Genomic DNA, 24,741 nt, shown 5'->3' with positions numbered 1-24,741 from the left:
AGCCACTGCGCCCAGCACCAATACCTAACTTGAAGCAGAACATTGGCAAGCTCAGATTTAATATTTGGAAAACTTACTGTCATAACCAATTGAAGGACTCCTTGGTTATAGAGGCAGCATTGTAAATAAGAAGGCCAGTGGATTTATCCATGTGAGAATTATGATTTCTGAATGAAGGCTGTGACAGGGATGATGAAATAAGAATTATTTGAGAAAAATCTAGAATTTCCTTGGATTTCTTATCTGTGAATGGAAGCCTGAAAATTTTGCCATGGCAAGAGACATTATTTCTATCTCACCCAAACATGCTTACACTAAACTAGACCTTCCGTTATAATGTAGCCTGCTGGAAATGGAAACAGGATCCCTGTAGTAGTGCTTCCATAGCTTGACAAGATGCAACAAGATATATCCTGTGTTTGTTCATATAACATACGTTGGTGCTATAAAATACGAGTTCTTTACTTTCTCTCTGGTTTTTCATTGAGCTTCGTATTAATCAGTAGAATTATTTTATCGGCTTACTAAAACATGTTTTAGTATTGCTTGTTTTTTAGTCAAATTATTTGTTCTTGCTCTATCTTGATCCCACTCATTCCTGCAAACCCTGAATTGGCTCTTCCATCTTCAAATTATAGGATCAAACAAACCAAGAATTTCATTATTCTATTGAAGCCTCACTAGAGTGCAGCACACATCTTTGAGAGTTAAAGGAAGCTTATTAAGCGTAATCTAAATTTTTTCTACCCTAGTGTTTAATTTTGTTAAGTTGGCTATGCTAACGTTAGTTGCAGCTCTCAGACAGTAGGGTAAACATATGCCTTGGTTTACATGGGATAGTTCCAGTTTATGCCCGTATTCTTGGTGTAATTTATTTATAATGTCCCCTTTTTACTTTCAAAAGTGTCTCAGTTTGTACATTAAATTGTATGATCACCCTATCTATCAGGGAGAGCCACAAAGAAATTGTCCATTTATGCATTTCTAGAATTCAATTTATGAAAAGTAAATGTAATTAAAATATGCTGACAGCCACTGTGCCTGCTGTAGATTTCATTCATACTGTCTCTAAGTCTTTTAGAGGACAAATGGAGTAAAACTTGTCATTTGTTTACTGAAAGATTTTTACTGCTATAATAGAAAAATGAAATTACTTCTCTTTTGGTGCTGTATGTCCGTCAACCAGTCTTGTCATGATTCTATTAAGGTAAATAATGCAAAGCTGAGTTTTGCATTTATTTTCTAAACTAAATACATACTATGACTATTTAACTGATTGTGGTAGCAAACAGAGAACCTTGTATGGACTTATAAGTGAAACAAATCTTGAAAAATGTGATAATGAATTTAGTGCATCCCCTACCTTTACAGATGAGTGACCCAGATCACAAGGAGGTTATGTTACATATATGTGGTTCATGGCTACTTAAGTAGCATACAGTGCTATAACTAGACCTCCAATGTTTTAATCCAGGGATTCAAGGTTCTTTTCGCTAGATGGGATTGCATATGAAAACCACAGGCTACCTTTATTCCCCTCCCAGTCATCTTGTAAACAAAAAGGTCCGTGGAAAACATCCTGACTTTAGAGTAGGAAATATATGGAAAGCAGTCAGAAATTGATATTTTACATTTCATATATTTAAAATATGGCATAATAGGTATGTGCTGAGTACCTTTGTGTATGTGCGCCAAATATGTTTTAAATTTTTTTTTTTTTTTTTTTTGAGACAGAGTCTCACTCTGTCGCCCAGGCTGGGGTGCAGTGGTGCGATCTCGGCTCACTGCAAGCTCTGCCTCCCGGGTTCACGCCATTCTCCTGCCTCAGCCTCCCTAGAAGCTGGGACTACAGGCGCCTGCCACCACACCCGGCTAATTTTTTTGTATTTTTAGCAGAGACGGGGTTTCACCGTGTTAGCCAGGATGGTCTCGATCTCCTGACCTCGTGATCCGCCCGCCTCGGCCTCCCAATATGTTTTAAATTTTTAACTGACTGCATATGTTTATGGGGTACAGCGTGATGTTTTGATACCTGTATATACATTGTGGAGTGATCAAATCAGGATAATGTGAATATCCATCACTTTAAGTGTTTATCATTTCTTTGTGGTGAGAACATTGAAAATCCTCACTTTTAGCTATTTTGAAATATATAATACATTATTAACTGTCATCACTGTGCTGTGCAATAGAACACCAGACCTTATTTCTTCTAACTGTAACTTTGTACTCATTGACCAATGTCTGTTTTTCCTCCATCCACCAGCCCCTGATAATTACCATTTTACATTCTACTTCTATGAGTTTGACTTTTATAGATTCCACATATGAGATCAGACAGTATTTGTTTGTTTCTGGCTTGTATAGGTTCATCCGCGTCACAAATGATAGAATTTCCTAGTTTTTTTAAAAAGGCTAAATCATATTCCATTATTTATATATACCACAGTTTTTAACCCATTTGGTAGGTACTTGGGTTATTTCCACATCTTGATGATTGTGAATAATGCTGCAGTGAATGTAGGAATGCAGATATCTCTTCAGCATACTGGTTTCCATTACTTTGGGTATGTCCCAGTAGTGGGATTGCTGGATCGTATTGTGATTCTATTTTCAGTTTTTAGAGGAAATTCTATACATTTCTTTACATAGCTCTACTAATTTGTAAAACCACCAAAAGTGTATGTATAAGGGTTCCCTTTTCCCCACATCTTCACCAACACTTATCTTTCAACTCTTTGATAATAGCCAATCTAAAAGTTGTGAGGTAATAATTCATTGTGGTTTTAATTTGCATTCATCTGATGATTAGACCATGATGAGCATTTCTTCACATATCTGTTGGCCATTTCTATGTCTTCTTTTGAGAAATGTCTTTAAATCCTTTGCCTATATTTTAAAAGGGTTAAAATGTGGCATATATACACCATGGAATACTATGCAGCCATATAAAAAGATGAGTTCATGTCCTTTGTAAGGACATGGATGAAACTGGAAACCATCATTCTGAGCAAACTGTCTCAGGGACAAAAAACTAAACACCACATGTTCTCACTGATTGGTGGGAATTGAACAATGAGAACACTTGGACACAGGAAGGGGAACATCACACACCGGGGCCTGTTGGGGGGGTGAGGGAGGGGGGAGTGATAGCATTGGGAGATATACCTAATGTAAATCATGAGTTAATGGGTGCAGCACACCAACATGGCACATGCATACATATGTAACAAACCTGTACGTTGTGCACATGTACCCTAGAACTTAAAGTATAATAATAAAAAATAATAAGTTTTTTTTTTTTTTGAGATGGAGTCTCGCTCTGTCGCCCAGGCTGGAATGCAGTGGCCGGATCTCAGCTCACTGCAAGCTCCGCCTCCCGGGTTCACGCCATTCTCCTGCCTCAGCCTCCCGAGTAGCTGAGACTGCAGGCGCCCGCCACCTCGCCCGGCTAGCTTTTTGTATTTTTTTAGTAGAGACGGGGTTTCACCCTGTTAGCCAGGATGGTCTCGATCTCCTGACCTCGTGATAAAATAATAAGTATTATTTTTTAAAAGGGTTATTTGTTACCTTGTTACAGAGTAGTCTGAGTTTCTTGTATATTTTGAATAGTAGCCCCTTATCTGATGTATGATTTGCAAATATTTTCTCCCAGCTGATGGGTGCCTCCTTTATTAATTGTTTCTATCACTGTGCAGGTGTCTTTTAGTTTGAACCAATCCCATTTGTCTATTTTAGCCCTTGTTACTTGTGATTTTGGGGTCATTATCTAAGAAGTTTCTACCCAGAACGATGTCAGTCTTAGAGCTTTTTCTCCATGTTTTCTTCTTATGTTTTATGGTTTCTGCTCGTATATGTAAATCCTTCATACATTTTGAGTTGATTATTTCATAAGGGGTGAGGTAAGGACCCAAACAACTCCCAGACTCAAGCGATCCTTCTGCCTCAGCTTCCCAAGTAACTAGGACTACAGATGCATGCCACCATGGAAAGCTATTTTTTTTTTACCTTTTACCTTTTATTTATTTATTTTTAATTTTTTTTTTGGCAGAGATGGGAGTCTTGCTACGTTGCCTAGGCTAGTCTTGAACTCCTGGCCTCAAGCAGTCCTCTTGCTTTGGCCTCAATAAGTTCTGGGATTACAAGCATGCACTACCATGCCTGGCCTCCAATTTCTTTCTTTCGTACGTAGATATCTAGTTTTCCCAACATCATTTATTGAAGAGACTACACTTTCTTCAATGTGTGTTCTTCACAATTTTGTTGAAAATCAATTGACCATAGATGTGTGGGTTTATTTTGGAGCTCCCTATCCTATTCCATTGGTTGATGTATCTTTTTCTGTCAGTATCATGCTGTTTTGATTACTATAGCATTGTAATATATTTTGAAATCTGGTAGTATGATATCTCCAGCTTTCTTCTTTTTATTGAAGATTGCTTTGTCTATTTGGTGTCTTTTATGACTCCATATGAATTTTATGAATGTTTTTTTCTATTTCTGTGAAGAACTACATTGTAATTTTTATAGGGATTGCATTGAATCTGTAGCATTGTGAGTAATATGGACATTTTAACAATATTCTTCCAATTGAAGAACATGGGATATCTTTTCATTTATTTGTGTCATCTTTAATTTTTTAATTAACGTTTTATAGTTTTTAGTATTCAGATCTTTCACTTAAAATTTGGTTAAATTTACTCCTAAATATTTTTTTGATCCTATTATTAATGGGATTGTTTTCTTCACTTCTTTTTCAGACAGTTCATTGTTACTATATAGAAACTACTGATTTTTTATTTTGCACCCTACAACTTTACTGAATTTGTCAGTTTCAACCATTTTTTGGTAGCTTCTTTAGGATTTTCTGTATATATTAATAAGATCATGACATCAACAAACAGATATAATTTCACTTCATCCTTTCCTGTTTAGATGCTTATTTCTTTCTCTTGGCTAATTGCTCTGGCTAGGACTTTCAGGACTATGTTGAAGATACTTAATATGATTTTTATCTTCTTAAATTTGTTAGACTTGTTCCATGACCTAACATATGATCTATTCTGGAGAATGTTCCTTGTGCACTTAAGAAGAGTATGTCTTCTGTTGCTGTTGGATAGAATGTTCTGGGTATGTCTTTTGGGTCCATTTGTGGTACTTAAAAGTACAGTTCAAGTCCGGTGTTTTCTTATTGATTTTCTGTCTGGATGACCTGTCTAATGTTTAAAGCGGGGTATTGAAATCTCCTACTATTATTGTGTTGAAGTCTTTGTCTCCTTTCAGATCTTTTAATGTTTACTTTATATATTTAGGTGCTCCAACGTTGGGTGGACATATATTTACAATTGTCATATCCTCTTGATGAACTGATCCCTTTGTCAGTATATAAGAATCTTCTTTGTCTATTTTTACTGTTTCTACCTAAAGTCTATTTTGTTTGTATTATGTATAGCTGCCCCTGCATTCTTTTTGTTTCCATTTTCATGGAATGTCTTTTTTATTCCTTCACCTTCAGCCTATGAGTGTCCTTTAAAGTAAAGCAAATCTTTAAAGGACACTCATAGACTGAAAATGAAGGAATAAAAAAGCCATTCCATGTTGAGTCTTTACAACAGTATATTCAACCACTCTATGCTTTTTGACTGGAAAAGTTTATCCATTTACATTTATATAATTATTGATAGGTGCAGACTTACTAGTGCCATTTTGTTCATTGTTTTCTGTAGAGCAGTTGTTTTTTAGATCTTCTGTTCTTTTTTTCCACTGGCGTTCTTCCTTTGTGGTTTGATGGACGGCTCCCTGTAGTAGTATGATTTAGATCTTTTCTTCTTATCTTTTGTGTGTCTCTTAGTGGATTTTGCTTTGTGGTTACCCTGAGGCTTACATAACACATACTTAAAACTGGCTATTTCAAATTGATAACAGCTTAATTTTGATCCCATACACCCACTACACATTTACTCTTCTACTTCCCACATTTTATGTTTTTAATGTCTTGGTTTATGTTTTTTATAATACATAATCACTTGAAAAATTATTAAAGCTGTAGTTTTGTTTTTAGTAATTTTGCCTTTTATCCTTTATACTGGAGGTATAATTGTTTACCCAGCACTGTTTCAGTGTTAGAGTGTATTGGATTTGACAGTAGACTTGCTTTTATACTTAAAGTTTTATACTTTCATATATTTAATGTTACTAATTAGTGTCCTCTTCTTCTGCTCGAAGAACTCCCTTTGGCATTTCTTATAAGACAAGTCTAGTGGTGATAAACTCTCTCAGTTTTTGTTTGTCTGAGTGTTTACTACCTCTTCATTTTCAAAAGACAGGATTGCTGGGAGTAGTAGTCTTGCTTGACAGAACAACCCCCAACCCCCTTCAGGATTTTGAATATATGATTTAACTCCCTTCTGGCCTGCAAGATTTCTGCTGAGAAATACACTGATACGTTTATGGAGATTCGTTTACATGTGACAATTCACTTTTTCCTTGCTGCTTTCAACACCCTAACTTTTGACATTTTGATTATGATGTGTCTTGGTGTGGGTCTTTTTTGGATTTATCTTATTTGATTTATCATAGGCTTCTTGGATTTGCTTTCTATTTCCTTCCCCAGGCTGGGGATGTTTTCTGCCATTATTTCTTCGAATGTATTTTCTGTTCTTTTCTCTTTCTCTTGTTCTTCTAGTACACTAATAATGTGTAAGTTGTTATACTTGATAGTGTCACATACGTCTCTTAAGCAATCCTTACTTTTTTTCACTTGTCAGATATTGCTGAAGGATTAAGTAATAAAAGGACTGGGAATTGACCACTGAGTTTTGCTATGTAGATGCCTTGGGTATTCATGTTTGATGCAGTAATAAAGGGTAGCAAACTTATCTCTTATCTGTATTACTATAATGTAATCTCTTTTTATCTCCTGACTTCTTGCCTTTTCAGTTTATTCTCAACACACTCCGCATGGTGACATTTTAAAATACATAGATCATATCAACCCTCAGCCCAGAATGGCCCCCCACTTAATGTTAATAAAAACCAAGGATTTTACAATGACTTAACAAAGCTCTATACAAATCTAACACTTGCATTTTACTCTGATTTTTCCTACTTCTACTAATTTTTCATTTTGCTCTAGCAACTTAACTCCTAAAGCTCTTTGCCAATGCCTGTAGCCATGTAACATTGTCCCTATATTACTATAGTCTGTTCTCTGGAACATCGTCCTGCCCCCTGTTGTCCTGCCCCATGTATCCACATATGTGGCTAATTCCCTCAACTTCTTTCAAGTCTTTGTCTACTTTATTACTTTTCCAATGCAGCCTACTGTAGCTGTCTTATTTAAAGTTGAAACATTCCCCCCAACCATTTTTTATCTTCCTTTCTCTACTCTATTATTCTTTTTTAGCATTTACCACCTTTTTTCACATTCTAACTTATATATTCCTATAAAAAAACCTTTTTATCAAGTGTATATTATCCTTCATTTGAATATTAACTCCATGAAGGCAGGGGCTTATGTGTTCTTTGCTGATATATCCTAAGTGTTTAGGATATTTCCTAGCACATGGTAAATAATCCACAAACATTGGTTAGTTTTTCTTGTCATTAGCTTGTAAATGAAGCTTATAAAAGCATCAGATGTATATCTGAGCTAATAAATATGACGTGTTTGTTTTTTCCAAAGCTACTACCTGTTGGAATCATTTCCAAGTAAGAAAGTACTATTTTGTAGGAGTTAGGTGATGTTAACTCAGCCTAATAATTAGCTTCTTGCCTCTCTGGTTATTTACTCAGTTTTTCCTGAGTATTTATATGCTCAAGGGAAGCTCAGTAAACACCTGTTGTCTACTCTGTTGCAAACACTGTGCTAGTAGCTGTGTTTCATAGGCCTCCTCTAGAAGGAGAGATTCACAAATATGTCAATGTTTATAACGAAGTATGACTGGGTGATGTTAGAAATAAATGCACAGGGGTTTGGGTTCACACAGAAAAGACACACTTGCAGTCTATAAATGGTCTCTTTTAGATTGTACACTCTGTGGTCTTTCTGATATCTCTGTGAATATCGGATGTCCTACTTCCAGCCAGAACTAGAGAACTGCAAAAATGATCCAAAGCCAATTCCTTTTCTGTCCCACCTGCAGCTTGCATTGATCCTCGTGTTTTTCATCAATCTCGCTAAATACTTCCTGTAGGGAAAATGAGTAGTGATGAGAGGTAATCTTGCTGCTGCTTTCTTCTGAAAATTTTAATGATTGATTTACAGATACTGGTTATTCATCATGATATCCCATTGTAGAAGATGGGGATTAAATTTCAGTCTTAAAGGTTATGGGATCCCTCAAGGCTTAGCGTACAGTAATGAAAAATTGAGAACCTAAAAAGGGGATTTCAGATTCTGTATAGTGAATAAACTTTTATCAGGCCTTGCTTCTGATATGAATTTAGGATTATGTGGATAGGAATATGCCATGAGCTTTTTACTGCAGCCTTAGAACTTTCTCTATATTTCATATACAATTTCTTATTTATGTATTTCTCTTCAGTTTAAAGCAAATGCTCTAGTTTTCCTGAAGTCATAAATAATCTCCGGGCCTTTCCCAAGTGGTCTATAGAGGCCTTCTTAATAAGGCCTCCAAAACATAAATAGAAATGATTTACCTAACTTGATATCACAAACAGAAGCCATCCCTTTGATAAGTCTATGTCTAATTGCTTACAAGTTAACTCTTTCCTCTGAATATTAACAGATGTCCTGGACATTGCCTGTGTATTTGGAGTAATACGTACTTCCTAGATTACATGGTCTTTCTGAGCCACAAAACCTAATTCTTTGAATTCTAAAAAGATCTCTGAGGAGAATAATAGATCCTTTAGATGTATGGTTTGTCTGGTTTCTGTTTCTTTTTTTCTTTTTCTTTCTTTTTTCTTTTCTTTTTTTTTTTTTGTGAGACATAGTCTCACTCTGTCACCCAGGCTGGAGTGCAATGGTGCATTCTTGGCTCACCACAACCTCTGCCTCCTGGGTTCAAATGATTCTCCTGCCTCAGCCTCCCCAGTAGCTGGGACTACAGGTGCACACCACCACTTGGGCCCAGCTAATTTTTATATTTTTAGTAGAGACGGGGTTTCATCATGTTGGCCAGGATGATCTCGATCTCTTGACCTTGCAATTTGCCTGCCTCAGTCTCCCAAAGTGCTGAGATTACAGGTGTGAGCCACTGCACCCAGCCTGCCTGGTTTCTTTGATTTTTAACTTTTGATGTTCCTGAGTACATATTAGGTGGGTATATTTCTGGGGAACACACAGATATTTTAGTACAGGCACGCAACGTTATATAATCACATCATGGAAACTGGGTTATCCATCCCCCGAAGCATTTACCCTTTGTGTTACAAACAATCCAGTTATACTCTTAGTTACTGGTTTGACTGTCTTAAAATATTTTAAGCTTAATGTGAAGCATGTTACCCTTAGTAAAAATTCCCATTCTTCTTACATTCTGATAAGGTCACAAATAGGAAACTCATTTCAGAACTTGGTTCTTCTCTGTAATTTACTTTTAGTGTTGTTATGGAATCCCATTTTGAAGTATACATTCCCACAGTATGGCAATTATCTATTTCTTCCTTAGGCTAATGAGTCTTTTCTTGCAATATCTTCACTTATTCATTCGTCAAACTCTTGAACATCTTGTATGTAAAGCACTTTGCAAAATCCCTGGTATAACCATTGAACCAGAGAAACAACATTTGGCTTCATGACCTGATACCACTTATTTCTCTGGGAACTGAAGAGGTTCTGTTGGTGCTTGGTTAACAGGTTATTATTCTAAACTCACGCCATCTTTATGGATCACACATTAAGCCTTTTTAATGTATTATTTTAAAACATAAACACCAATATTCTGTATTTTTGCTTATTTTTTATATGTGACTATATGTGACTCCCGGTTTTACCTTCCTTGCTTAGGTTGATGTGATCGTGACACTGGGAGGCCTCGCTGGGCGTTTTGACCAGATTATGGCATCTGTGAATACCTTGTTCCGAGCGACTCACATCACTCCTTTTCCAGTTATAATAATCCAAGAGGAATCACTGATCTACCTGCTCCAACCAGTAAGTCAAAAGAGAATATAGTGTGAGCCCTTCCCTTCACAAAGCTTCTACCACTTGAGTAGACTAGGAGAAAACATTGGCCGTGCTTGGGTCTTTGAACTGCGAGTGGAACTGATCATGTGTGCTTTCTTGTGGCCACTTTAGTTTTGCCTCAGGTCACTGACCAGCAAAAATGTGGAGGAGAATCCTGAAAGTTTAAATTTTGTTATGTCTAGAAAACAAGATAAAATGTTGCAACTCTAAATCGACTAAGAATTAAGTTGAGCACTTTTGCGTTTTGAACAGCTGAATGTGAATGACATTTGAGAAAAACCTCAATAGGGGAAACACAAGGCTTGGCAAATGCTGCTAATGTAATTCTTATGTATTTTGAGTGTTGTCATTATAATTGGATATAATTGGAAACTGGGTTTGATTTCATTAGGCCACTTAGAAGACAATCTTGAGCTTTTACTATTCATAAGTTGCCTGGTGATTAGTTTCTATGTCTCAGAATAATTTCTAATGATGTCTTTCATTTCCAACAATAAACATTAATGACATTTTCTGTCAGTGTAGTGCATAGAACAGAATTCTCACTAAACAAACACATTTTATGAGCTTTATTGGTGGATTTCAGTTTAAAAATATGATTTGGTAACTTTTTGTTTCTGTTTTTTTTTTTTTTTTTTGAAGATAGTGGACAAATCTTTCCATGTTTGCCTCTCATTGTAGTCTACTGCTTACAGTTTTGCTTCTACCCTACCTACCATCTGTAGTGTGGCATTACTAGAAATTGTGGTTTGGTTACTAGGTTAATAGGGTGGGTTTAGTGCATGCTTACTATTCTTTAGCCAGTTTTGCATTTTTTTTTTCCTGGCTCTTTGTGTGTCTCAGCCATGTTGCTTTCTGGATAAAAGTAGAGGAGAAGAATTCAGATTTCAAACAATACTATCCATTTATTTAGTCAACAGTTACAGACTGCCTTCTGCGTATTTGTTGCACTGCATGGCAATGAAGGATAAAAATAAAGAGTTGCATATGATCTTTGCTCTCCAGATTAAGTGTAATGAAAGATCCGTTTATACAAATGTAATCATAATGCAGTGTTGAAAGATTAGTACCAAAAAATGAAATAATAGAAAACTGGGGCATGTGTGTAGTAAGAAAAGTCTTCACAGAGGCATTCATGTTGTCTTCACTCAATTACTTCAACAAACATTTACTGAGTGCCTGCTATTTGCCAGGCTCCTTTCTAGGGATAGAGCAGTTAACAATATAAACAGAAATCCTTTCATGCAACATACCTTCTACTGAGCTTACAATTCAACAGAATATTCAAGGATGACTAGATTCTTGCTGTGGAAGATGATGGGAAAGTTACTTAATTCAAGAGGAGCCAGAAAAGAAACATGGAGATGCAGGATATGTTAGAGGATTTGCAGGTAATTCTGTGCAGCTAAAATATGGGGTGTGGATGGAAAAATGCCAGAAGATAAGACGAGAAAACTAATTGGGATACTGATTGTGAAGAACTTTAAATTCCACACAATGGAATGTGAACTTCCTTTTGCCATAGGTTTTGGAAAGTCATTAAAAATTTTGGTTAGCAGTACAGATATGCTTTTTAGATTTCTTATCAAATTATACGTTGGTTAAATACCCATAGATTCCCAACAGTTTCTGAAGTTTGAAACTTACTACTATTGTGAAGCATTGAGCTTTGTTATATTGCATTGAATTGATGGTATGACTGCTCAGGTATTCAGTCATAACTTGTCTCTGTATAAATGCGCTGGTCAATATATTACTAGTTAAAGATGTAGTACAATACTTTTTAAAATTATAATTGGCAGATTCACTGATAGAAAAAGCTACATCTAAAATATGACTTCTACGTTAAGGTATTTTTACTGTTTTGGGTTTCTGTATTTTCCCTATAATTGGTATAATTATGAACTTTCTGAAATACATTTGGCTTGGGATTCATTGGATTTCCTTCCATCTACAGATTGTTGTCTGTCATCATTTCTGGAAAACCCTCAACCATTATGTTTTCAAATAGTGCCCTATTCTCCTTCTCTTTTCTTCTGTACCTCCTATTACATGTATTTAAGATCCTCTACTTGTATCGTATACATCTCAGCACTTTCATATTTTCTATGTCTTAATCTCTCTGGGCTGCATTCTGAAGTTCTTCACTACCTCTGTGTTCTGTTCACTGTCCCGCTTCCGCTCTTCCTATCTGCCGCTAGACCCACCCTCCGCGTTTTTAATTCCTGCCACGAGTATTCTTTCTTACATGCGTGCCCTTTACTCACGTTTTCAAGGGGCTCTTTCTGAAAACATAATTATCAAACCGGTTTTATAGTCTAGAATAATTCTAATGTAAGCCAGCTGCCTTTTATGTTCACTTTTGCTTTCATATTTTGTGACCTCAGTTCCTTCTCTGTTTTATGATTTTGGGCCGGGACCTCACATTTCTGAGAACTTTAAGTAAGTGTGGGAATTGTTTGAGGCGTGAGTTAAAAGTAAATCCAGGGAGAATTTACATTTACTTTTGCCTGGCTGCTGAGTGGACTTGTAGCCCAGTTCTGTGGGAGCACCAACTACTTAGGACATTTTGTCTGAGGCTTTTTTGGACCACATTGTCCGTGCAGATTCTGAATGTAACACTGCTGAGAAATTGATGTCTGGTTACAAATGCTCAGGGGAGACTTTTTTCATCTTCTCAGCTATGGAGTGCCAAGGTTTGGCTGTCCACTTTTCCTAGCAGTCCAGTGGGAGTGTTCCTTACATTCATCTTGATATTTCGGATCTCGGCTTTACGTGGTGCAGCATCCTTTGAGATGTCCACCTTGGGCAGGCCTTGGGCTTTGGCTTCTGACAACCTTCCATACTTGGGGGCTTTAGAAACTGAAGTTCGGGTTTATCTGATTTGCTAAACACTCTCCAGATGAAAATTAGCCTTGGCCTTCTTTTTATATCAAAACGTAGTTTTTGGCTTCTGGGCAAAATTCTTTTTTCTTTTTTCTTTTCTTTTTTTTCTTTAGAGACACAGTATCCCTCCGTTGCCCAGGCTGGAGTGCAGTGGCGTGATCTCGGCTCACAGCAGCCTCTGCCTCCTAGAATTCTTTTTTTAAGAAAGATACATTTGATGCATTTTAGAAGATTCTTTTATTTATATTTATTTATTTATTTATTTTTAGTATTTTTATTGTCTTCAGTTGGCCAGAGCACTAATCTATCATATTGCCTCTATACCTCAGTTACCCCCACCTGTTTATGTTGCAGTAATGAACAACTCCAGATCTGAGAGGCTTATCCAAAATTAGGTTTATTAAGTTTTGTTTTTTTTTTCTTATTAATAGAATATCTGATGTGGCTTGAGAGGGATCCCACATTGTATATCTAAGCTAACTGGAACACATTGCTGAAGCAGGGAAACTGATTGCTAGAATGTGGCACCACATTTCTTAAAGGCCAGGCCTGCCTGTGACCTGTGTCACCTTCTGTGGGAGTGAAGTTCTGCTGCCCCAGCCCAACTGCAAAGGCCGTCTAGGAACTGAAGCTTGTGGGCCCAGGAAGAGGAAACACTGACGTACAAAGCAAGTCTCTCTCAAACTGCCAGCCACGGATATCTTGAAAGAAATTCTGGAATCATGACCCTACCTAACTTATAGGAATGTAACATCCAGTGTGTTAGGCTTCAGTTATTAAGGCAGAATCCTCAGTTCTCTAAAGTGGTAAACATGTTAAGAGTACCTGTGTAGCCAAATCCCCAAGTATAATGCAATGTAGATTCTCTGTGTGATAATTTTGATTTTGTGTCATTGGAATAACTATAAAATTACCTTATCCTAATGAAGTAATTATTACATAGTGTGGTGCAAAAAGCTCATGCAAGATGACACTCTCTGTTCTTTAAAGTAGTGACAATGGCAGGCACAGGCTTCCACCTATGGGGTTAGCAGTTCAGCCTTTGCTCATCTTGGCCACTCTGTTCTAGGGAGTTCTTTCTCGAGACACAGCCTGACTCTCTGCTCTTCTGTCATTCTTAGTAAGAAAATAGCAAGAAAATTAGTAACACAAAATCATATATTGAAGTGAATATGTTTGGGGATTTAAGGTATGGATGGATCTCATGTGATCCACCGTACTGGTAACAAGTTTTAATTGTATACCTGTGAATGGGATTAATACTAAAAATCAGTTAAAAACTCCTATAGACCGGGCGTGGTGGCTCATGCCTATAATCCCAGCACTTTGGGAGGCCGACACGGGCCGATCACCTGAAGTTGGTAGTTTAAGACTAGCCTTACCAATGTAGTGAAACTCCGTCTCTAAAAAATACAAAATTAGACAGGCATGGTGGTGCGTGCCTGTAATGCCAGCTACTCAGAAGGCTGAGGCAGGAGAATTGCTTGAACCCGGGAGGTGGAGGTTGCAGTGAGCTGAGATTGCACCACTGCATTCTAGCCTGCGCAATAAGAGCAAAACTTCGTCTCCAAAAAAAAAAAAAAAAAAACTACTGTAAAATTACTGCACAGAAGCATTCTACATCCTAGAAATAAGACTTGCACCATTGGGGCTGAACTGGCTCTGTCAGGTATTACTTCATATAACGGTGTTATTAATATATGTGATACATGCACTGATGTATCTTACATGGCGTGCATACTTTGGGGAACGTATTCAGAATGGACATCTACAGCAGACTGTTCATTGTTTTTAGAACATACAATCACAGTCAGGACAGGCAGGAGAAATGTTATCAATTTAAACTGAAATCATTTAAAAATATTGCGAAAGTAGACTTAAGAAAATGTCTCGTATGCTTTAGCACCAAATAAAGAATGACTTTAAAACTTAAAATTTTTGGCCTGGCGCGGTGGCTCACACCTGTAATCCCAGCACTTTGGGAGGCTGAGGCGGGCAGATCACGAGGTCAGGAAATCGAGACCATGCTGGGTAACACGTTGAAACCTCGTCTCTACTAAAAATACAAAAAATTAGCTGGGCGCGGTGGCGGGCGCCTGTAATCCCAGCTACTCAGGAGGCTGAGGCAGGAGAATGGCGTAAACCCGGGAGGTGGAGGTTACAGTGAGCCGAGATCGCGCCACTGCACTCCAGCCTGGGTGACAGAGCGAGAATCTGTCTCAAAACAAAACAAAACAAAACAAAACTTTAAATTTTTTAATGTATTTTTTTTAATTAAAGTTAACATACAATTGTTGAGGAGGAAGATAATACTGATACTTTTACAAGAAGCATCTTATCTGAGCCTTATAACAATACTGGGAGAAAAGCAGGATAATATGGTCACACAGTGAAGTGTTTTGTCTCAGCACTTTTTCCACAATACTACATTTCCTCCTTAATGGGGTTAATGGACTAAGATGCAAATAATAAACTCTTGAAAAAAGTCACGGCCCATAGGCTGGTAATTATCCATAAACAGTGTGTAACTGATGGCCGATTGGTGTGTGTGTATGTGTATATATAAATTTTTGTGTGTGTGTGTGTGTATATGTGTACATATATGTACCTACACATACACGCACACACACACACACACATATATTTTTTCCCCCTATGATATTATTTTCAAGTAAGATAAATCTTGGATGCACTTTAAGGGTATACCTCATCTTATTGCTGTATCCTTAAAGAAAAATGACTTTCTGAAGTTTCATAATAAAATTTACATCTAACAATAATCTTTCATCATTTAAGCAGACTAAATGATTTACCATTAAGCTTTGCTGAAGTATATTAAAAGTGGTAAAGATTCAATATAAATGGTAATTATTATGAGTGTTAGATTTGAGCCTAGTGTGTTCTAGAATTTTTTTTCAATTAGATGATCTGAAATTAAAGATAATAATAGGAGGAATAAGTCATCTTATAGCAACTGTTTATCTGATAATTTTTTTAGTCTGGTAACTTGGTAAGAGAGCTTGTGTTATATCTGCTACACTAATTTTAATTGGCTAGAATAGTCCTAGTCCCTGGAACCAGAATGCGCTTTTCTTGATCTTTTTTTAAAAAAATCTATCCTCATATCATCTTAGACTTTCTGTGATGTTCTGTATTTCTTTTGGAGTGTTTACATGTGAGACACTCATGAGACTAGGTTGTGCAAATAAGTAATTATCTTCCATTCATTAAGATTCGTCATTTGGGACTGACCTATATGTCCTAGTAGCAATTCACTTAAAGTGTATAGTTTGTTTCAGTCTAAAGTTTGTGTTCTCTTTTCAGTCCCCTCTCTGTGATGTATTTTTATTGGTTATAAATTGAGTTTTAAAACAAGGATACAGTGAGGTAGTTCCAGTTCAAAATGAATACGGGAAGACGTTTGGAATTTTTTTAGCTGGTTGTTTTTTTAGCATGTAAGGTTTTTCATATTGTATTTTTGGCATATTTCACTTACTACGGGTCAATGTCATTCTGAGTGAAAACCCTGGTAGGTAGCATTTACTCTGTAGGAATGTTCAATTTGCCATTTGAAAAATAGAAAATTCAAAATCGAATCCAAAATAGTCCCTTCCTTAAAATAAACATCCCTCTTTTACTTCCAAAAGTGTGTTCTTGATAAGACATCATCACCTTTTGTGAGGAGGGGATGCTATGAAATAGATGACAGACATTTCAGACACGAAACGTGGCTGATGTCAGTCACGAGTTAGGCCATCTTCTTGCTGAAGAGTCAGGCGCTCAGCGCCATGTGTATCATGCTACCTGTGCGGAGTGTGGGTGGCTCCTGGTTTCACATATATGCTATCTCATTTTCTGGTCCTGTGCGTCTCAGGAGGACAGAAACATTCACTTCTGTACACTGAGCATAAATTATCTTCTATCTCCAAGTTTTATGGCAGTTTGTAATACAAGTTAATAGGATTTATAACCAAGAAATGAGATGTCCAAGAGTTAATAAGGCATGGCTTTTGCATTATCCTAAACCTTGCTCGGTGATTCCCGCTCAGGATTCCAGTATCTGATACCGGAGAAGGTGGCACAGAGCAGACTTCTGTCAGTTTTTGTCTCACTTGAGCAAACTTGCAAATCTGTTGTAAATATTTCTTCCTCATCATTTTAGTCATGCTTTACTGCTGCTTTTTTTTTTTCTCTTTCACCAGATCAATTATTTACTATATAATGTCCTAACATTATTTACATTATACATTTGTAATGCTGGTAATGAATATGATAAAATATGCTGAGGGTTTGATAGAAAGAAGCTGAATATTCATGACATAAATTTGCTATGCCTGATGGTTTCTGCTGAGAACTGGGCGTCTGGGTCGGTCTACCCTTGTGTGCACATGTCCAGCACAACCTCATCAGTGATAACATCAGAGAAGTGATTCTCAGCGTGATTTCGAGTAGGCGACAGGGAGTTCTCAATTCTAGACAAGGCTGAAATCATCTCACACTATTTATTACCCGTTTTAATTCCCTTCTTTGGAATAATCATTATTATTTTATTCTTCCTCTGTATCTTTCATGTAATTTTTATTGTTGCTTGGCCTTTTAGAATTCCTAGTATAAACTACATAGTATCACAGAACTATTAAATATATATTATTAAATATAATAAACTATTAAAAAGTGTAAATAGTGTCAAGCTTTAGAGATCTTTTTATAGATGAGCAATTGCAGAGACATTCATGTGATCTGCCCAAGGTTATATGCAGTGTTGCTTTGGTAGGTAATTGATACTGAAACTGAAAAAGATCTGATGCAATAATAGTCTGAAAAAGGACCACTAGGCATTTCATACCAGAAATGGCCTGTTACAGTGACCTTCCCAACCTCCCTGCATCTTCCAAAAGGCACATTGTGAATACCTGTTCCTACCTGGCCTACACCCACCTCAGCTCGTTGCCCTGGGAAAGTTTTGCGACTCAGGGTTCAACACCTGGCTGAAATACTCTTTACCTTCAAATCGTGTCCTTGCCTAGCTCTCTCTTTTCTTTGGCTTGTTTGCTCTGCCATGCCAGCGCAGCAGATTCTTGTACACATGCAATACACACAGATACGTCTTCGCTAAGCGTCTTCTTCTTTTCCCTCTTCAAGCGTTGCCTGGCTTTCTAGGGAACAATTTTCAATACTCATTCTCTCCTTCTTTTCTTTCCCCTTTCCTTTGTGTTCTTTTTTTCCTCCTCCTCGGCATTTAAAAAAATAAGAGGCCGAGACGGGCGGATCACGAGGTCAGGAGATCGAGACCATCCTGGCTAACACGGTGAAACCCCGTCTCTACTAAAAATACAAAAAACTAGCCGGGCGAGGTGGCGGGCGCCTGTAGTCCCAGCTACTCCGGAGGCTGAGGCAGGAGAATGGCGCAAACCCGGGAGGCGGAGCTTGCAGTGAGCTGAGATCTGGCCACTGCACTCCAGCCCGGGCTACAGAGCAAGACTCCATCTCAAAAAAAATAAAAATAAAAATAACACAAAAACCTATCCTGTTGTAGGATGTGTTAATCTCATACATGTAAGCAGGAAAACCTTGTATTTTAGTATGAAATAAGACAATAACATTGCAGAGCTATACAATTCTCATTTTTTAAGTGCCCTAGTGTTCCCTTTAAATCTCCATAGAAACATTTCCTCTATGGTTTTATCCATGTTTAATTACTTCAAAAACATTCAGTAAACACCTGTGATGCGATAGACACTGTGGTAGGCACTCAGAGTGCACAAATAAGAGGCACTGCCTTTATTCTGCTGCTCACCGTTTAGTACAAGAGACAGAATAAATATTAAAATTCAGAAATACATGTGAGGAAACACTGGGAGCTAGGGGGATGGCAGGAAGAAAGCATCTTACCCAGACAGGACACAGGGCTGGTGGTCCCCAACCCTAATACCTGCCACTCACCCACGCAGCATGCAGGCTCTTTGACCTTAAAGAAGCCTTTCACTGAGAAAGATTTATAGGAAGATGTCCATCAGCAAAAACTTAAGGTGATCCCTCAGTGATTCCAAGGCAGTATAGGAGGAAATGCCACATTCAATCTTCTTGGAAATAGTTAGAAAACATATGTGAACATTGACCTTTCCTTTCAACCATGAGTGAGGGAGAATCAGTTTTGGTGACTTGAATAGTTTCTAAGAGATGATATCAAGACTCCATATGTGATATGGAGATGATATCTGAACTCAAGACTGCTAAGAAGTCAGGCAAAGAAAGGAATAACGACATTTAATGTGGAAGGAATATAAAGCAACAAGAGAACTTGGCACGTTTGGGGAACAGCAAACTGCTGGATCACGGGGAGCTGTTGGAGGTGCAGCTGGAGGGAAGCAGGCTCTAGAGCATGAGGGTTTGCTTGAATCCCCAGGAAGATGGTCTCTATATTGAGAATAAAGGTCAGGTTTTAAGGGTTTTTTAATCAAACGAATGACTTTGATTGACATTTTAGAAAGTTTAATTTGGTGGGAGTATAGATTGTTTATGGAAGAAGTAGAGGCCAACCAATTCTCTTGGAAATCCAAGGAACAAATGGGGAGTAAACTTAAGTAAACATGAGAGTGAAGGAAAGATGATGGAGTTTGTTGGGATGTGTGCTCAGAAGTCTTCATTGGAGAAATGCAGTGGGAGGAGTCGGTGTAATATCTGCATTCTGCATTAGGGAACTGGGTGCTATCCTTTTTTGAGATAGAGCAAATGGGAAGAGCAGATCAAAATGGGAAAGTCAGCAGTTGACTCTGGGATATAAAGAGAAAGATCTGTCTTTGGAACCAAATGGAATTGCCTAAAAGGATATATGATCTGGCCTGGAGGTATACCTTGAAAATTGTCAATATGTGAAAAAGCAAAAGAGTGGTGAGCTTGGATGTCAAGAATAAATAGGATACAATGGATTTGGCAGCCAGGAAGAAATTTGATAAGGTAGAAAGCCAGGAAGAAATTTTGATAAGTTTTTGTGGCACAATATGGGTAGAAACTATATTATTATGAGTTGAGTATTAAATGGGAAGGGCAGTTGAAATACATTTGTTTTCTTTTGTATTACTGTTTACCCTTTTTTGTTGTTCCCTTATAGAAGTCGATTTTTTGTGCTAAACTGGGAAGTAATAATGGCTTATAAAACTGTTTCGGTGAGACCATTTTTCCAAGTTAAAAACAAAACCATAGCACCTGTATTTGGGATTTTGCCTTTATACCTTGTGCAGCATGACTGAGAGTGCAGCTGCCATGCTGCATGTCTGTAGAATGCTGCAGATATTTATGGACACTAATTATACCAGCATACACTGGAGAAGTACTTTTCACCCTACTTTTAACCAATATTTTCTTCCAAAAAAAAAAATAATAATCTCCTGGCCCAACCCCCAGCTCCACATCTCTTATAAACCCTTTGCCACCTCTTCTACTTGAACATCTGTGGTATGGGGCTAAGGCATGGTGGACCTCTGTGTCAAACCTTTTAGACTCCTTTTCTGGTCTAGGGAAAACTGGTCCACACTTTCCACAACTACTCTTTTGTCTGCTTTTTTGAATTCACTGTACACTTTCAAAAATATTTTTAAGTCATTCTTGTCTTTTAAAACCCTACTCAAAATTTTTGTCTCCTATGCAGCATTTCCAAATAAACCCTCTAAACTTCCTTCGTCGGGATCATTTTTATCATCTTTTGTCTTCATTTATTCAGGCTGCTATAACAAAATACCTTAAACTTGGTTTTATAAACAATAGAAATTCCTCTCTCATAGTTACAGAGATTGGGAAGTCCAAGATCAAGACGCCAGCAGATTCAGCGTCTGGTGAGGGCTCCTTTGCTGGTTGGCTCTTTCTTGCTGTGTTCTCCCATGGTGGAGGGGGCAACGGAGCTCTCTAGGGCCTCTTTTATAAAGGCACTAATCCCATTCATGAGGGCTCTGCCCTCATTACTTAATGGTCTGCCTAAGGCTCTACCTCTTAATACTATCACATTGGTGATTAGGTTTCGACAGATGAATTGGGAGGCAAGTGGGTGAGGAACATTAGGAACAACCAAAACCAACATTTTTTAATATGTTTATATGGAATATTTTATATGTTTATATGGAACATATAAAAAGCAACATTTTTAAATGTTTTTTTTTTCTCCTGTGGGCCTCAAATACTCTAAACCTAAAAAAAAAATTCATTGAGTTATAACTTTTCTTTTTTCTGAACTTTAAAAAACATATAATTGAATATTTTGGTAAAAGATGAAATAACAATTATCACAGTTTAATGCTAGCCAAGTCTAAATAGGAGGTTTTAGATAATCTAAATGCGTTATTCCATTACCAGAAGTGTCCAGTATTGCCTCCTCTTATAAAATGTGGGCTGCCTGGACATCCCTGGTTAAGAGTTAGGCTATAACTTGCTCCACTTATTTCCCGTTTGACATTGCTTTTTTCCTTGTATTTTGGGTGCTCATTTGGGGTAGTGATTGTTACTTTTGGTGGCTGGTAGCGTGTTACTGCTGAGCAAATACATGCAGATGGTGGTGGTGGTGGTGGTGGTGGTGGTGGTGGTGGTGCTGGTGGGCTTTAAAGCAACCTGGATATGATGATGTTTCAAGGGGAAAGGAGTGAAACACTACCCTGATACCTGCCCCTCACCCACACAGCATAGAGGTTACTTGATCTTAAAGAAGTCATTCACCAAGGAAGATTTATAGAAAGATGTTCATCAGCAAAAACCTATTGTGACCCTCAGTGATTTCAAAGCAGTGAGGGAGGAAATATCAAATTGAATCTTCATGGAAATTGTTTAAAAACTTATTTGTACATTGGCCTTTCATTTTCAACCATGAGTGACAGAGAATGGGTTTTGGAGACTTGATGCAATCCCTAAGAGTGCTGTGTGCAGGTACAACAATAGAAAAGATGGCATCAGCATTTGTCTGAGCTCTGTCACCATAATTTATCATAATCCAATTCTAGCTAAAGTAATGGAATATTGGATGCAGGGTGTCATCTTTTCCTTTATCCCCCCTCCCACAGTCCTCTGTGGCAAGGACACTGGTACCCTGTGTCATGTATACTTAGTTCAATTGAGCATTGCTGCAGCATCTTCCTTTGATTGAAAACAAAAGGTTGCCAATGCAGTTATCAATGAACTGTGAAGCGATTTGAGTGTTACCAGCAGGGAAATGAAATGAGCTTCTGGGAAGAAGATTGGCATAAGTGAAAGTTTCTATATAAAGAACTCCATACAACTCCAGCTGGGTTGTTCTACTTCTCGGCCAATTAAGGTTTTCTTCCTCTAAATTTGGGAGCATTTTGATCTTACTTGTCCTGAAAGTGATCAAAACTAAAAGTGAAGAAAAGTGGAAAATTTTACAAAGAAAGTTAAGCTAAGACAGGTGGGGCTGGAGGGTATTTATTCAGACCATACATTCACTCAAGATATTTTGAAGCTCTTTCAAGGAATCATGTAAGATGTCTCCCTCCCCCACAATACATACATACACATAGAACACATGTAATATATAAGTACACACAAACACCACACAGTTTTACTAAGAAAAAGGAAAGGATTCTAGATCTCATGTCTATTGAGGATTTTTTTTGAAAACTAGTATGTGTGTCTTTTAAAAGGTCTAATGAGTTATTCATAACTTTATTATCTGAATTATGATATTTGACTTAGATATATACAGAATAGTATAACTGAAATTTTTTTTAAAAAAGTTTCAGAGTCTGAAAGCAGGTTAGCAGGATATAACCTAAGGTGATAGACCCACACACACAGAAACTTACTTTGAATAAACATAGAGGAGAGGTATTCCTAATTTCATATTGTTTTCTGAAGCAGACTGAGAAACTGCTTATAAAATATTAAGTAGATTTGATAGTCTAAATGTTGAAGATATACTGAATATTAATATACTAAATCTCTTGACCAGTGTGCATGATTTATAAAATATCCTCTGTATCCAAAAGGATGGAAAATTAGAAAAATAATAACATTTCTACTTATATACTTAACACTTTTATACACTTAACACTTTTACAATTTATGAACTACCTTCATCATCATCTTATTTGATTCTCCCAGCAACCCTTTTAAGTAAGCAGCTAGGTACATTTTTCCTACTTCTGAGATGAAGAAACCAAGCATAGAACAACATGGTGAATCCATGGTAAATCCATCAACAATCTAGGAATTTTCTGAACACTACTTCTATACCTTTTCTTTATAAGAATCCATAGTTACTCTCTGAATTTTATTGGATACATATGGAAGGCTCCAAAAGGATTAAGAAAAAAAAAATAACCAGTTTTACGTATCTTGTATGCACTGTGAGGTTCACCCAGGAGTAAGCATTTGTATTTGTCTGTTCTCAGACTGCTAACAAAGACATACCCAAGACTGAGTAATTTATAAAGAAAAAGAGGTTTAATGGACTGGGGAGGTTCACATGACTGGGGAGGCCTCACAATCATGGCAGAAGGCGAAAGAGGAGCAAAAGCACATCTTACATGGTGGCAGGCAAGAGAGAGTGTGCAGGGGAACTGCCCTTTATAAAACCACCATCTCATAAGACTTAATCAGTATTACGAGAACAGCATGGGAAAAAGCTGCCCCCATGATTCATTTACCTCCCACTGGGTCCCTCTCACAATACGTGGGAATTATGGAAGCTGAAGAAGATGAGATTTGAGTGGGGACATATCCATAACAGCATTGACATGACATGATCTATATGGCTTTTTTCCCCCAATTTTTTAATTATGAAAATTATACATACAGATTTTCCTTTTTTTTTTTTTTTTTTTTGAGATGGAGTCTTACTGTCTCGCCAGGCTGGAGTGCAGTGCCATCTTGACTCACTGCAACCTCCACCTCCCAGGTTCAAGCAATTCTCCTGCCTCAGCTTCCCGAGTAGCTGGGACTACAGGCACGTGCCACCATGCCCAGCTAATTTTTGTATTTTTAGTAGAGATGGGGTTTCACCATGTTGGCCAGGATGGTCTCTTATCTCTTGACCTCGTGATCTGCCTGTCTTGGCCTCCTAAAGTGCTGGGATTACAGGCGTGAGCCACCGCACCTGGCCACATACAGAGAATTTTTTAAAATAGTACAATGAACAATATATTTCAACCATTTTTAATTTTTAACATTTTATCACATATATTCCATTTAGTATCTCTATATAGAAGTGTTTTCTTTTGAGCCACCAAAATATGTTGCAGATATCATATCATATTATTCTAAATACTTCAGTATGGGGAATAATATTTAGAAACCAAATCTGAGCAATAAGTGTGTTTATTTCTAGTGTGGTGGTATTGCTTTTAGACTTCCAGTGAACAGAGCTAAGAAAAATTGTGTGTGTGTATGTGTATGTGTATACATATATATCTATAAATCATGAGTTAATATTGATATTTTGAATTCAGTTTTAGTATGAATTTTAAAATTTTTTGTTTTATGTTTATATTTCTTTAAAAAATTCTGGTTTGAAATAGCATACTTGCTTTATACTATAATGTATAGCAATTAGTTTCAAAATTAGAATACTCATATTTATACAAACAGTAAAACTAAGTGAAATTAAAGACTTTGGAAGTGTTTCTGTAGTTAAGTTATATCTCAGAGTACCGTCTCTAAAGTTTGTCACCTGAAATGCAAAGTTTTGTTCTTTCTGTGGCTAT

The 24,741-nt window shown here is 37.2% G+C and overlaps 1 protein-coding gene across 2 annotated transcripts in view; it reads left to right on the top strand.

Moving 5' to 3' along the window:
• Positions 1 to 24,741, top strand: part of TPK1 (thiamin pyrophosphokinase 1) — a 409,608-nt gene that overhangs the window by 264,342 nt on the left and 120,525 nt on the right. Inside the window, exon 7 of one of the 2 annotated variants that reach the window (XM_011989928.1) lies at positions 9,974 to 10,120. The exons of the other annotated variant lie outside the window; for it this stretch is intronic. Coding sequence (XP_011845318.1) covers positions 9,974 to 10,120 — 147 coding nt within the window. The remainder of the gene's footprint in view (positions 1 to 9,973; positions 10,121 to 24,741) is intronic. 2 annotated transcript variants of the gene reach the window in all.

Source organism: Mandrillus leucophaeus, unplaced genomic scaffold, assembly GCF_000951045.1.
Source record: "Mandrillus leucophaeus isolate KB7577 unplaced genomic scaffold, Mleu.le_1.0 Scaffold365, whole genome shotgun sequence".
Classification (NCBI taxonomy): Eukaryota; Metazoa; Chordata; class Mammalia; order Primates; family Cercopithecidae; genus Mandrillus; species Mandrillus leucophaeus.
Note: the sequence above shows the minus strand (reverse complement) of the source record. Positions and strands in the feature narration are given on the sequence as shown.